The sequence below is a fragment of the Papio anubis genome, chromosome 14 (assembly GCF_008728515.1).
Source record: "Papio anubis isolate 15944 chromosome 14, Panubis1.0, whole genome shotgun sequence".
Classification (NCBI taxonomy): Eukaryota; Metazoa; Chordata; class Mammalia; order Primates; family Cercopithecidae; genus Papio; species Papio anubis.
In genome coordinates this window covers 88,682,462-88,698,173 of record NC_044989.1, presented here as the reverse complement: position 1 = coordinate 88,698,173, position 15,712 = coordinate 88,682,462, and the positions used below count along the sequence as shown (strand labels likewise).

Below are 15,712 nucleotides of genomic sequence, written 5' to 3'. Positions count from 1 at the left end.
AAACATATCCCCCAGAATTGTTCTTCTCTAAAGTAAAATTTTAAAAATCATGAAGTATTTTTATGAATCAAGAGAACTGGACAAAATCTTAGACTCAGGTTCCTCTAACTTGTGAGTTTTATCTTCTGGGGTTCGCTCACTCCACGGTCTCTAATGTAGATTTATTGATGTGTAGATAGTTTTAGAGGATTTTTAAATTTTGTGACCCAATGTAAACAAAACACTGAGACAGGTCTCAATCAGTTTACCAAATTGATTGAGTTATTTTGCCAAATATAAGGCTTATGGCCTGTGACACAGTCTTAGGAGGTCCTGCAAACATGTGCCCAAAGTGATTGGATTACACATTAGTTTTATGCACTTTAGGGAGACACAGAAATTACTGCAAAGACATAAATCAATACATATCAGATATACATTAGTTTGTCCTGGAAAGGTGGGAATTCTTGAAGCAGGGGCTTCCAGGTCATAGGTGGAGTCAAAGCTTTCCTGATTGGCTACTGGTTGAAAGAGTTAAGCTCTGCCTAAAGAGCTGAATTCACCATAAAAAATGCTTGAGTTTAGAAAACGGGGTTTTTTGTCATATAGATGAATCCTATGGGTAGCAAATGAAGTAGATGATGAATGTTGCTTATCAGACTTTTAAAAAAATGTCAGACTCTTTGGAAAAGACTTAGTAAGGGGAGGAGATTCTCTATAGAATGCAAATTTCCCCCATAACAGGCAGCTTAGCAAGACCACTTCCGAATACGTCAAAGAAATATTTTTAGGGTAAAATATTTAGATTTTCTTCAGGGCCTATTATCTGTCACGTTGGAGTATGATATCTTATTGGTAAAAAGTATCTGTTTTGTCAGTCGAAAGATCTCTATTGTAATGATAATGCTGATCAGTTGTGTCTGAACTCCAACATGAGGAGAGCATAATGAGGCGCATTTAAACCCACCTGCCAGTCATGGCCTAACCTAGTTTTTCAAATTTCTTTGAAGTACTCTCTGCCAAAAGAGGAGTCCATTCAGCTGGTTGGTGGCCTACAACTTAATTTTTGGTTTTAACACACAGGAAAACAAAATCACTGCACAAATTCAATCTGAAATAGATTGGTAAAGAAAAATTAAGTGTTTCCTGAATATTCCTACATTTCAAAGAAAAAGAAATTATTAGAATTCAGATGAGAAAGACTCCTCATACAAAAGATTAATGATTTTTGTTTTTTAAATATCTGAGTTTGGGTCCACCAGCAGTGAGGATTCCTGTTTAGGTAGCAAATTTACACTGGGAAGAAAGGAGGAAAGTGAGGAAGGGAACAGAAGATGAATGCTAAAAGACACATCAACAACCTACCTGACTCAGGATAAGTGAAGATCAACCACATGTGAAAACATAGACTGAATTCCTCTGGGCTGTTCCATCTGAGAGATGACAAAGCTGGGGTATGTGTACACCTCATCCTGTCCTCACTGATTGTGAGCTGTCTCTCTTGTTCTATTTCAAGCTGCTATAACAGATTCCTTGTCACTGTGTAATTCATAAGGAACAGAAATTTATTTTCTCACACTTCTGGAGAATGGGGAAATTTAAGATCAAGGCATGGGCCGGTTAAGGTCTGCTTTCTTTGCTTTCAAGATGATGTCTGAAGTTTTGAGTTCTTCAAAGGAAGGAAGGCCATGTCTTAACATGACACACGAGCAAGAGAGAGAGAGAGAGAGAGAGAGAGAGAGGGATCCCAGCCCTACAATTTCTGTTTATAGTGGCATTAATGTATTCCACTAGAGGGCTCCACCCTGATGACCTAAACACATCCCAGTAGGCCCCACCTGGCAATACCATTACACTGAGAATTAACTTTACAACAGATGGATTCTGGAGGACACAGGGAAAGCATAGAAATTGCCTAAGAGATACCCACTCCTGGCCATTTGGTCAGCAATGTATGCAGGCAGAGTTCTCTGCCGAAGACTGTAAAGAACATAAGACATGTATATTGCCATTGGAAGTGAGCAGAGGTACAGCAAAGGGAAAGCCCCTAGACTACAGATGGGGACTCCTACATTCGTCCTGGTACAGTTAACCCTTGAATATCTTGGGTCTGAAATTTGCAGATCCACTTATATTTCTTCTCTGTGAGTCACCTGTGAGCAAGCACTTAATAAGTAGTAAATATATTTTCTCCTTTTTATAGTTTTCTTAATAACATTTTTTTCTTTAGCATACTTTATTGGAATAACAGAGTATATAATATAAATAACTTTAAAAAAAGTGTTAATCAACTTTTATTTTATCACTACGACTAGCAGTCAAAATAAGCTATTAGTACTTAAGCTAGAAATGCAAAAGTTCTACACAGGTTTTCAACTGCACCAGTGCTCAGTGTCCCAACTTCCACATTGTTCAGGGATCAACGGCCCTTTCAGTCTGTAGTTGCATCTCTCTGGAACAGCATCTTGGCAGGTGGGTTGCAAGTAAAGGAATCCAGAAAATAATATCTCAAACTGTGCTGCATTGGTATGATGATTATGTAAAACCAAAGGCATTTAAAAAGCAGTAAATGCACAAAAACCCTTTTCCTGAACATCCCTTATCTGCCGAAAAGCAGATTCTCCGGAAGGAAACCAATTGTCAAGAAAATTCTTCCTGAGAATTTTTGTATCAGGGAAGATTAACACAAAAGAGAAATCTAAAATAGAACAGACTGGGAATTGATACTTTATCCAGACAGGCTATTACCTGTTCTTTTGAGGATGCACTTCTGTTCTCATCTATTCTCTCCAAATTGCCTACACTTCCCAATTCCCTGTTTCCTAGAAAGGAAATATGAACAACTGGATCCCACTGAGTTATCTGGGTAATCGTCCTACTATGATATCCTGCTGCACTGCAAATGAATTTTGTTTGCCTTTTCTTTTACTAATCTTCCTTTTGTCAGTTTATTTATTTTGTTAGTTTATTTAGAGTACAAATGAACCATTCTTCCTTTCTTGCAATATAACCAAATCCCTTAAAATTCTGGTGGCTTACAAAGCTGCAGGAAGGTTTGTGCATGGGATTTGCAGGAAGGGAGGAAGCACTGTGATTTGGCTTACCAAGTCAGGCATCAGTAAAATTTTGTACAGTCCTAGGCTGCAGCCCACTGATTGTGATATAGTTGGATCCACTTCCCCTGCTACTGAGCCAGGCTGGGACATTTTTGGTCACATTAGAAATGTGCGATATAACAACTGCAAATCATTTCCAGTTTCATTTGGATCAAACTCCTTTCTCCATGTACATAGGCAATTGCTTGATAAGAGATTCAGTGTCTCTTTCCTAAAAATGTTAACAGGGTCGCTGGTGTCTGGGTCATGGTGATGTTCCAATCACTGATGAAATGTAAAAGAGGAAAGTGGCATTGATGGTGCATGGCAGGGACATGCTCCATACAGTGGTCACCCTCACTAAGAGAGAAGAACTTTGGGAAATAATACTCAATGGCAGAAAAGAAGGTAGACTATGGAGGAGCCCAAAACAAGAATAAGGTGCAGCCCATTTAGTCTCTGGGTACTATAGAGACCTGCAGCTTGGTGGATCTAATGGTGGATCTGCGAGTGCAGCATTCATTGAGGAAACATGGTATAATCTCTGTGCATCTGCAGTAAACGGCTTGATCTTATAGTGGTAAGAACAATGGCATAACACCATTTGCTTGATTCTTAACGAACATACATAGCATCATGTCAATAAATTTTATTTTTAGTTTTTTTTATAAAGGAGCCATATTAAACTCACAGAAATGTTGCAAGTATAGGACAAACTAACCCCTACCCTAACCGGTGTCTAATGAGAGTCTTTTGAAGACCTGAGATCCATACCGTTTAACATTTTACTATGTATTTCCTACAAACAAGAATATTCTCCTAAATAATCCCCATATACCAATGAAATACATACTCCATCGACTCCTGAGGAATATTTCAAATTTTAAAAAAAAAAAAAAAAAAAAAACCTAAAAAACGTCTCTCATGACAAAATAGTCCCCAGTGGAAACACATTCTCTGCCAACAAACTTGTGCTACCTTGGTCTTACCTGGAACACCTGGGGACACTGAGCTGGTGCTGAGTTACTCTGATGAGCCAGCCCTGCAGCTGTGCCCAGTCTGCCCTATCCCCTGCTCATTTGCATGTTCTGAGAGCACATCCTCCTGCCCTGAAGACTTCTTAATAGGCTGGTTACACTTTGTGCAGGAGTCAGACACAGTCAGGACACAGCATGGACATGATGGCCCCCGCTCATCTCCTAGGGCTCCTGCTGCTCTGGCTCCCAGGTAAGGAAGGAGAACAGTAGGAATTTACTCAGCCCAGTGTGCTCAGTACAACCTGGCTCTTCAGGGAACTTCTCTTATAACATGATTAATTGTGTGGACATTTGCTTTTATGTCTCCAATCTCAGGTGCCAGATGTGACATCCAGATGACCCAGTCTCCATCCTCCCTGTCTGCATCTGTAGGAGACAGAGTCACCATCACTTGCCGGGCAAGTCAGGGCATTAGCAGTTATTTAAATTGGTATCAGCAGAAACCGGGGAAAGCCCCTAAGCTCCTGATCTATGATGCAACCACTTTGCAAAGTGGGGTCCCATCAAGGTTCAGTGGCAGTGGATCTGGGACAGAATTCACTCTCACCATCAGCAGCCTGCAGCCTGAAGATTTCGCAGTTTATTACTGTCAACAGCGTAATAGTTACCCTCCCACAGTGTTACACACCCGAACATAAACCCCCAGGGAAGCAGATGTGTGAGGCTGGGCTGCCCCAGCTGCTCCTCCTGATGCCTCCATGGGCTGAGAGTGTTCCTCAGATGCAGCCATACTCTGATGGTGTTGGTAGAGGGGGACATGAAGTCACTTCTGCATCCCAATTTCTTTTTTATTCTTCAGCCCCAGCTGCACAGACATAGCAATGCCTCTGCTGATTTAATAAAGACAGAGATCATGACACCTGAGGAGTCTAGTTTATGGCTTCAGTTGGAATTCATATAACAGAGAAGAAGCCACTATAGATATTCTAAGCAGCAATTGTCTTAATACAGAGAATTAGAGTCTAAAGTATTGAAGTCTAAACAAAATGTAGAGATGAATCTCTAAATTTAATGTTTTATTTGCTAAGAAATGTTTGCCAAATGGGGCATACAGGAAAACTCAATGGTCTACAATATGTTGGAAGAACAAAGAGTTTTATGAAAAAGAGAAATTGTTACCTATCGTTCTTTGAGAAATTTTATTGGCTCTAGTAAGAGGTGGGAGCTGGCAAGCTCAGACTGCAAGCAGTGGTGGACAAACTGAATCCTAGAATTACATTAAGTTATCTCAGAAGTTTTGGGTAAATTTGATTTCAGTTTACAATAAGCCAAAGCAGTGAAGTTGCAGACAATTTTGTTACTGAAATGCCAGGGATTCAGTGAAGATCCTGCTGCTAACCACACAGAAAGCCGATCACTAAGACAACAAGTATTGCCAACAACAGGCGTTAATCAGGTGCTACAGCCGAGGAGATGGGACATCATTTGCAAATGTATCTCCCTGACCAACTGAGATTAGGAGTTTATATAGCAGGGAAGAAATGTGGGAAAACAGGAATTAGTAAGGGGTAAGGAAGATAATTTAGTAAATGGGAAGCAGGACGTCAGTTAGGCAATCATAATGGGCAAAGGGTCTGATGTCTCACTGTCCCAATTCAGTGATATGTAAGTTTCAGCTCCTTGATAGTATCTGGGAGGCCTGTTTGTTGGTTTACTGAAAGAAAAAAAAAAAAAAAACTGAGGTAAGACAGATGTAACTATCTTGACTTTGAAGACTGGGGATATCAATTTCTATATTTATTCAAAAAACCATCAACATTAGTTCCATGAGATAATAGGGTCTATTTCAATTGCATTCTAGAAACAATATTTTGCACCCTGAGTGCCTTTCCCCTCTGGATCCTTGGCTCTGTTGGGTATGACAAGAATGACCAAATTCCTACGATCAATTTTCACACTACAACCATTCAAAGCCAAGGGTACAGTAGTCATGAAAGCTGATATTAGAAGCAGGAATCTCTGGCACTCCCTCAGGAAACAGAATGCATCTTCCCCTGAAGTATGGGCTGTTTAACCATGTGGTCCTCAGTCCTGTCTGGAAGCTTAGGGGTAGGGATGCTGATGCTTTCAGCTTCCTACAGCATCTTTCCAGGTGTTTCTGCAGTTCTCGTTTCTGTCCCTGTGTCTGTCTTAGGTACCAGTGGAGAATATTGAGTCATCCTTTTCTGACATCCAAATCTTGTGGGAGGACTTCTTATTGGGCAACTCTATAAGAAACAAGAGAGGAAAAAGGGGATATTTATGTAAGTTAAAATGATTTTTAAAATGATATTGAAAGCCACATGTTGAAAACACATCCAGCTTTATTTTCTTATTAATGCAAATTTACATTTGCAAATATTTTCAACATTGTAAAGGTTGAAAACATAATTATTTGTACATGGAATGATCAAACACCTCTATAATTAATGGAGTGAACATTTTCTTAAAAATTTGTACTCACTGAAATAAAGGAATATATTTTAAATGTGTGAAGCTATGTTAGAAATTATTGGACTTAAATTCAGCTGTGCACTTGGGTTTGGGATGTTGTTCACTCCTGTGACCTGCCACAAGAATCCTGAGTCATGTGTAGCCACTGCTGTTCAGCCTTGGCCTCAGACAATTGATATGTCCAGGCTGAAGACAAGCTCAGTGCTGTGTAGAAGAACCACTCACCTGAGCCCTCCCTTGATCAGCCAGATTATTGTGAACATTAGCATCCATGCACATGAAAATAAATGTTTACTGTTACCAGTCACTGAGTTGTGTGTTTAACCAGTTATCAATCATTAATGCATAAAAGCTTACTGATACAACATTTACATCTCTACCTGTATATGCACACATGTATTTTTCTTAAATTGGTGGCATAAATGTAAATATTTAGTAATCAAATTATAAAGTTATTAAGAGAAAATTAATGATAAAATTAAAACTAGTATTTCAATAAAAAATTAAAATTTACCATATTTATGGAAAAATATACATACATGTATGTAAGATACATACAAGTGAATACATTTTTATTTGATAAAATGTTGGCTACAAATATATATAACTCATACTTAAGTGTATTTATTCTATTATATATGCAATATATGCCTGTTTGTAAAATTATTTAAATTGAATATATTTGAATAATTTTTGTTACATTCTATAAAAAATTGTATTCTAGACCACACATAGTTCATACTATTGCTGCTCAAAATTTATGTGTAGCCTTTATTTTTAAAACTCTATCAAATGATTGTCCTTACCCAAAAATATTTTCCAACCCAGTAGGGCTCCAAGGGTATCACATTTTGACTAATGTTGAATATTAACCATCGCAGCCTATGAAACTCTCCATTATGTTCATGCTCACAATGATGATATGCCAAATAGAGTTCTCACAACAGTGGATGATGGATGGAGTCACATCAGTGCCACTGTCAAGGAAGCCCTGGAAATGTAAAAATCATAACAGTGGGTAAACTGTAAGGATTACATCTGGTAATCACATTGGAAAGAGAAGAACATTTTAATAATAGTGGCTGTTGGTTTTGACAGATCATCAGGTCTTAAAAGAAATGCAACAGGATGATTACAGACAAGGTCATTCTGGAAGAGCTATGACTAGATCTTTTAAAACTGAGCCATAATCCAAAAAAAAAATGCTCTCCAAGTGAATATTAATCAAAATGCCATTAATGAGCAAGGGCTTTTAATAATGACGATGATTCAACACATGGACTTCAGTCAGTCACCTTTCCCAGCTTTCCCAGGGAATCTCCTGAACCAATGTTATGGAGGTCCCTGTGGGGACTCAATAATATGAGTTTCCCCCAGCTGAGACTTAGAGTGCTACTGGCTCTTTTGAACATCTAATTTGCCAGGAAGAATGACCCCTCCTGAACTTCTCACATTGTACTACACATCCGGGCTCAGACTAACAGCTGATGTCAGGTGATTCTAGTGTCACTGGGTGCACCAAAATCACTTCAGGATACAAAAGTTTCCTGGAGCAGCCACCAGTTGTGCCTCCTTGCTTGCTATAGGAAACTGATAGGGCTGAGTATCTCAGAGCTAGAGCACCAGGCATGACACTGCTACCTTAACTAGCCATTCTCACTTTGGTGCCTACGAACACAATCAATAAAACTGGACAGGCCCAACAGATCCAAATTATTAAATGGAAATGGTACAGTCAGAATCAGTCCTAACCAGAATCTCAGAGGACCCATGTGCCCCATGAACAAATGGCAAGCTTGCTGGAAGGGAACAAATAACCCATAGAGGACAATTTAGTTTCTCCTTTGGCCACATAGTCAAAGATTCAAAGACATGCCTGTGTCAGTATGGCATGGGGCCCTGATGATTGTGCAAAACACATGCCAGTGGGTCCACTGGGTGTGGCCACCATCCAGCCAGGGGATGGCGTCTTTTGACTGACACTGAACATGGACATTCTGCCCATGGGCCAAACTACATGCAATGACAGTAGCCACACAGGCTGCCCTTACACTATATTTTAATCCTTTTCCACTAAATCATGGGCCATTGTCAACAACCCAGCCACCTGGTCAGGAAAATAGCGACTGAGTGACTGAACTATTAAAGGATCCCCTGTGCAGGGAAAAGGACTATGACAATAGTTTGCCTCCTGGAAAGCTAAATATATATATGTCACTCAGTTAGATGCTGGGGCTACCTTCGCGACCCTTGAGAGGAATTTTTGTCATGTTTTTGGATACCCCATGAGACTTCACTCTGACCAAGAAACAGCCTCACTACCCAATCAACATGACAATGGGCACTTTCTTGGGGAACCCAATGGAGACTTCCCATGCAATTACCAACACCCAACACTGGCTACTGTACCTGGTAAACACCTCAGGTGTCCTAAAAATACAAGTAGAGCTGATCCTAAAGCAGGCTCACTGGCTGCAGAGAATGGTGAATCTGAAAGATCTCCCTTACACTTCTTAACATCTTAGTCCCTGCTTTGGGGGGTCTTATCCTCCTGCGAGCTGTACTAGCTTTTCTTGGCCCAGTGAAATGTTCTCTCACTATGGCTTAATAATCTGCATTGAGATTGTATTAGTCAAGGTGCTTCAACAATCTGAAAAGATAAACTTCCACCTCTAGTTCAGGGGAAGTTGGTGGGCATATGAAAAGGGCTAGCTTTGCTAAGGGAGATGTCTAGGTGATGGGGTAACTGCAAGACAGTTCTCCAATGACCCTGACTGACTTAGTTCTCTCCACTTTCTTGCTTATTTTAAGAGTTCTCAAGAATAACTATAGAATGTGCTGGAATTGTAACATCCTGAAATAGAGAGGAACTGGACAGAACAACCTACCTATGCTCTATACAAATTTCCCATAGAATGGATTGTCCTTTAGCACATTAGCCCTGTGTGTCTTGTTACCCCAGGATATAAAACCCAGAGTCGCTGCTTTCCCGGGTTCCTGAGCTGTGGTGCAAGTGGGGGACACACAGTTGACTCCATCAGCTCCACATGGCTTTCCTGTGCCTTGCGGGACTGATCCATAAGTCCAAGGCCTTTGTGTTCCCTTGCTGCTTCTCTGTAAATGATAAGCCCACTTCAGGTAACTTACTGTATGGGGTGTTCTGTTTCCCAGATGCAAGTACGTTGGTAACCAGTGCACGGTGAACCTGCTTCAAAGATGTCACTGACATAGAGACAGAACTGGAATGGAGGTTGGAGGGGGCAGGGATAGATAAAATGGAGCAGAGTATTGTTTAAGGGGTATAGACATTAATTTTTATCCAATGAAAACCATTCTGGATTTAGTATCAGTAATAATAGCAGAACAATGTGAATATATTTAATGCCATTGAACTCCACTCTTAGAAATGTTTAAGAGAGACAATTTTATGTTCTCTGTATCTACTATAGTTAAAAAATTAACATATTTATTAAAGTATTGTTAGCTCAGAAGACATGTTTTGTTTTCTAAATTTCTGAGCAAATGTTCATACATAATCACTTTGTGATGTCATTGTTCACACATTTTAACAAATTGTGCGTGTGTGTGTGTGTGTGTGTGTTGTAGACATGGGGTCTCCCTATGTTGCCTAGGCTGGCATCAAATTTTTGGCCTTATGTGATCCTTTCTGCTCAGTCTCTCAAAGTGGCCAGGGGCTACTAAGAGTCTGAAATCTTCTCGAGGAACAGGCTAGGGGACACCTCTAAATTCACATCCCTCTTTGCCTCACACCCCCTTCCCACCTCCTCTGTGGGCACCTCTAGTGTATCTTGTGGGCATCAGTGCATGGAGCATGTCAGGATGTTTTCTCCCACCTCCTACTCCCATGTCATGATGAAAATTCATCTGCACTTCAGACATAGGCTGTCCACGCCTTGTTTCTCTTACATACATGTCCCGGCACATTGCTGAACCCACAGTTCTGACCTCACTCCATGAGTCTTTGTGGAAGGGTCATGGTTGCCAAGTTGTGGTTATCGGAGACCAGAAAGTAAAATGGCAACTATTGAGAAGCTTGTGCGTGGGGCAGACATAGGCCATTGTCAAGAGTCCCAGCAGCTAGTGAGCCATGAAAGCTGGGCAGAGAGATCCCACATCACCCCAGTCAGAGGGGAAGCTGGGAGTGAGCCATGGAGGGGCTTCTTCCTGTGACCATGCAGCCTCTGAGCCACATGTGCTGCTTTGTTTGACAGAAATGACCAGAGGAGGACTTGTTTATGCTAAGCTCTGGGGACAAAACGTTCCTCCAATCAGGGACCAGACTCACTATCCATCTCCTGGGCATCTGCTGCTCTGTGATTCCTCAGACGCTTCTCAGGTCGCTCATGATCCTCTGCAATGGGCAGCTCACTGCTCTAGGCCCAGGGGGCACATGGAAGAGGGTCCTGAGCTTTATGACCCTCAGGCCCTGGCATGAGGAAGGGGCCATGAGGTGGTGCACCCAGTGCTTGTTTTCAATGTTCACATTCAGTTTATTAAAGTTTAAAGCTATACCTTATACTAGCAATCAAAGTTATATGTCTTTATATATAAAGGTGCATCATATATTTATGCATAGATATGTAGTTTATACAAATATATAAATACAATTTATTTCTTAAGTATGTATTCAAAATGTGAAGTTTACAATAGAAATTCATATTATACAAATATATAAATACAATTTATTTCTTAAATATGTATTCCAAATATAAGGTCTACAATAGAAATTCATATTACATAGATACATAATTTTATGTTTATTTGTGTAGCGTGTGTTTTGTTTCTTTCCAAGCAGAACAGAGTCTCGCTGAGTAAAGACTTTGAGGACATTTGCTGACCCTCTGTCTTTGGCTCCAGCAGGGTCCCAGTCATTCAGGACCAGGGAGGATAGAGTTGACAGCACCCAGCCCAGGAACCCCGCCCGAGCCCTAAGGTCTGGATCTCTGAGACTTTCACTCTTGCTGGGCTGCGGGATATATGCTTAATGCAGCTTCTGTGAATTTCTGAGTAGTTTCCTTTCCTCAAGCCCCTGCCAGGCAGCCCTGTGGGCAGGGCCTGTGGTTCCTCCCAGGTCCTCAGCCCTGTGGCTCAGGAGAGCAACTGCTTCCCCCACAGCCCAGGGCCAGCACCTGGCAGCTCTCAGGCACTGCCAGCCTGACCTTAGCCCTGGAGTAAGGGCCCTATTCCAAATGTCTCCTAATTTATTGCAGTACCTGAAAGTCTGTCTTGTTCTTAAACTCAAAGTCCACATTTCCACATTTGCTAAAGCTAGCATTTGCCACGTGGAAAATTAGACATGTGAATTCACTGTCATTCTCAGACCCTGGCCTCTTTTAATCCCACCAAGTAAAGTTGCCCGTATGTTCTCTTCTTTCCACACAACTTTACTGAGAATTATAGTGAAATGTAGTGTGGTAAAGCCTTTATGGCCTGTACAGAAACCATCCTCTTCCCCTTTGGTGCGTAGGGCACCAGCTCTATCCTGCTGGGCATGGTGAGGACAGTGAGCCTCTCCCAGCCTGGGACAGGAGCAGGGGTTAAGGGCCCATGTGATTAGCTCCACAATGCAATGTCAGGGGAGTGAAGGAGGGGCGGGGACTCTGGGAAGAATTTGATCCCTCCAAAGAAGATGGAAGGTGAAGAGCTTTGCTTCACCTTCTAAAATCAATGACTTTCTTTTAGATTTGGGAGCAGGGACACATGTTTCATTGCCCTGACTCCTCCCACATCTCCTCTTTCTCTTACAATAGCTCTGACTCTGTCTGTCCCTCTCAGATTGTGTCCTAAAAATCTAATTATCCCTCCTAATATGAAAACAAACCAACAAACATAACCCTCTTACTCCTATCGTGTGCTGTGAGATCTGACCCCTAAACTCTGTGATACCCAGATCATATAAGAGATAATCATGGGATTTTACCCAAGAAATGTTCTAGCTAAAAACAATTCTTGTACTAGATCTTCTCTTGGAAAAAAATTTACTCTGTCTGTTGTCATAACTGACACCAGATAATAAGGTGTAAATATTTCCAAGAACAGAGGACATCCATGAGCTCAGTGAGGCGAAAGACATCTCTTCCCCCTTGCGTCAGTTTCCAATGCTGCTGTTTGACTTGTCACAGTCTTATCGGCATCACACAACATAAAGGTATTACCCTGTGGGGGTCAGAAGCCTCACTGAGCTAATGGTAAGGTGTCAGTAGGGCTGTGATCCTTCTGGATGCTCCAGAGGAGAGAACTGGATCCTCTGCTTCTTATCTTCAAGGTGCTCCCATATTTCTGGTTCCATGGCCCCTTCATCCCTCAAACCACATCCCTCCACATAGTCCCAGCTCCTCTCTGACTGCCAGCGTCCTCCTCTATTTTAAGGACCTTTGTGATTATGTTGATTTCATCTGGATAACCAGGTTGCTTATTCATAAAGTCCTTAACTTACATCTGTCAAGGTCATTTTTTGCTACATAAGGTAGAATCCTTATGATACAGCCCCAGTGACTGGAGGAACACCAGGGTTCTTGGTCTCACACTGCTTTAGATAAAACGCCACAGAATCTCGTGGAGTGGTTTTAAGGAAAGAAAAGTTTAATATGCAAGAAGGAAGGAAGAAGAAAACAGCTAAACAGCTCCCCCATACAGAGACAGAGGACGGGGGATTCGAACAGAGAGATAACTCCATGTGCAGTGGAAAAGTGGCTGCTTATAGGAGGAGGCTGAAGGAGGTGGTGTCTGATTTGCATAGGGCTTAGGGGATTGGTGTGACCAGGCATGTTATTCATGTAGCCTGAGAAAAAACTGGCCCTCCCACCCTAGCCTTTTAATATGCAAATGTAGGGCACCATAATGTTCTACACACATGGGGATATGTTGGGGCAGTCATGTTGCCAGGTACATGTCAGGGCAAGGAAGAAGAAGGTGGGAATTGCCATGTTTGGGTGAACCCAGTTTCTCATGGCTTTCATTTGCATATCAAAGCTTGCCTGCCTGGCTCTAAGAGCCAGGGCTTTCCTAGCAGACAAAAAACATTTCTAGAGTTGCTTTAAAAGAAACAAAACCTTCCCAAGGACCCCTTTTCCTCTCTATCTGCCTAAAATAATTTCTTAATAACTACTATAAAACTTAGGTTCCAGAGACAAGGACATGGACATCTTTTGAGGTAGGACATTATTCATTCCACCAAAAATTAATATATTCCCCAAAATTGACCTCTCTAGAGTAAAATTTTAAAAATCACGAAGTATTTTTATGAAGCAAGAGAGCTGGACAAAATCTTAGACTTAGTCAGAGTCTAACTTGTGAGTCCTCTAACTTGTGAGTTTTAGCTGTTGAGATGTGCTCATTCCACTGTCTCTACTGTAGACTTACGGATGTGTAGATAATTTTAGAGGATTTTTAAATTTTTTGACCCGGTGTAAACAAAACAGTATCTGAGACAGGTCTCAATCAATTTATAGGTTTATTTGCCAAAGATAAGGCTTATGGCCTGTGACACAACCTTAGGAGGTCCAGCAAACATGTGCCCAAGGTGGTTGAATTACACATTGGTTTTATACATTTTAGAGAGATGCAGATATTACAGGCAAAGACACAAATCAATACATATAAGATAAACATTAGTTTGTCCTGGAAAGGTGGGATATCTTGAAGGAAGGGCTTCCTGATCATACATGGATTCAAAGGTTTCCTGACTGGCAACTGGTTGAAAGAGGAAAGCTCTGCCTAAACAGTTGAATTCATCATAAAAAAAATGCTTGAGTTTAGATAAGGGAGCGTAGAAGTCAAGGTTCTTGTCATGTAGATGAATCCTATGGGTAGCAGACAAAGTAGATGTGGCCGGGGGGGAGCTTATCAGACCTTAGAAAAAAAAATGTCAGATGATTTGGGAAAGACTTAGTAAGGGGAGGAGATTTTCTACAAAACGCAAATTTTCCCGACAACAGGTAGCTTTGCAGGACCACTTCCGAATAGGTCAAATAAATATTTTTAGGGTAAAATATTTTGATTTTCTTCAGGGCCTATTATCTGTCATGTTGGAGTATGGTATCTTATTGCTACAAAGAGTCTGTTTTGTCACTCCAAAGATTTCAGCTGTAATGATAATGCTGGTCAGTTTTGTCTGAACCCCAAAGGGAGGCGAGCATAATGAGGCACATCTAAATCCACCTGCCAGTCAGGGCCTAACCTAGTTTTTCAGATTTCTTTGAAGTTCTCTCTGCCAAAAGAGGAGTCCACTCAGCTAGTTGGTGGTGTACAACTTAATTTTTGGTTTTAACACCCGGAAAAAAAAATCATTGCATAAATTCAATATAAAATAGATTGGTAAAGAAAAATTGTTTCCTGAATATTCCTACATGTCAAAGATAAAGAAATGATAAGAACTGAGATGATTAATATCCCTCATACCAAAGAATAATGATTTTATTTTTTACTATCTTAATTTGGGTCCACCAGCAATGATGATTTCCATTTAAGCAGCAAATTTACACTGGGAGGAAAAGAGGAAAGTGAGGAAGGGAACAGAAGATGAATGCTAAAAGACACATCAACAACCCACCTGACTCAGGAGAACTGAAGATCAACCACATGTGGAAACATGGACTAAATTCCTCTGGGCTGTTCCACCTGGGAGACTAGGAAGCTGTGGTATGTATACATCTCATCCTGTCCTCACTGATTGTCAGGTGTCTCTCTTGTTCTATTTCAAGCTGCTATAACAGATTCCTTGTCACTGTGTAATTCATAAAGAACAGAAATTTATTTTCTCACACTTCTGGAGAATGAAAAATTTAAGATCAAGGCATGGGCAGCTTAAGGTCAGCTTTCTCTGCTTTCAAGATGATGCCTGGATAGCTGAGTTCTTCAAAGGAAGGAAGGCCATGTCTTAACATGACAGACAAGCAGAAGAGAGAGCGAGATCCCAGCCTTATAATCCCTGTTTATAGTGACATTAATGAATTCCACTAGAGGGCTCCACCCTCATGACCTAAACACATCCCTATAGGCCCCACCTGGAAATACCTTTACACTGAGAATTAACTTTACAACAGATGGCTTCTGGAGGACACCTCAAATCATAGAACTTTCCTAAGAGATACACATTGCAGGCCATCTGGCTAGCAGGGCATGCAGGCAGAGTTCTCTGCCCAAGAT

The 15,712-nt window shown here is 41.0% G+C and overlaps 2 gene segments (V, D, J or C); both read left to right on the top strand.

The window, feature by feature from the left end:
- The window catches only part of LOC103877257, an 856,781-nt gene that overhangs the window by 539,914 nt on the left and 301,155 nt on the right, over positions 1-15,712 (top strand).
- Positions 4,172-4,844, top strand: LOC116270360. The segment is given in 2 exon segments: positions 4,172-4,301; positions 4,427-4,844. Coding segments are annotated over 2 exon segments (378 nt in total).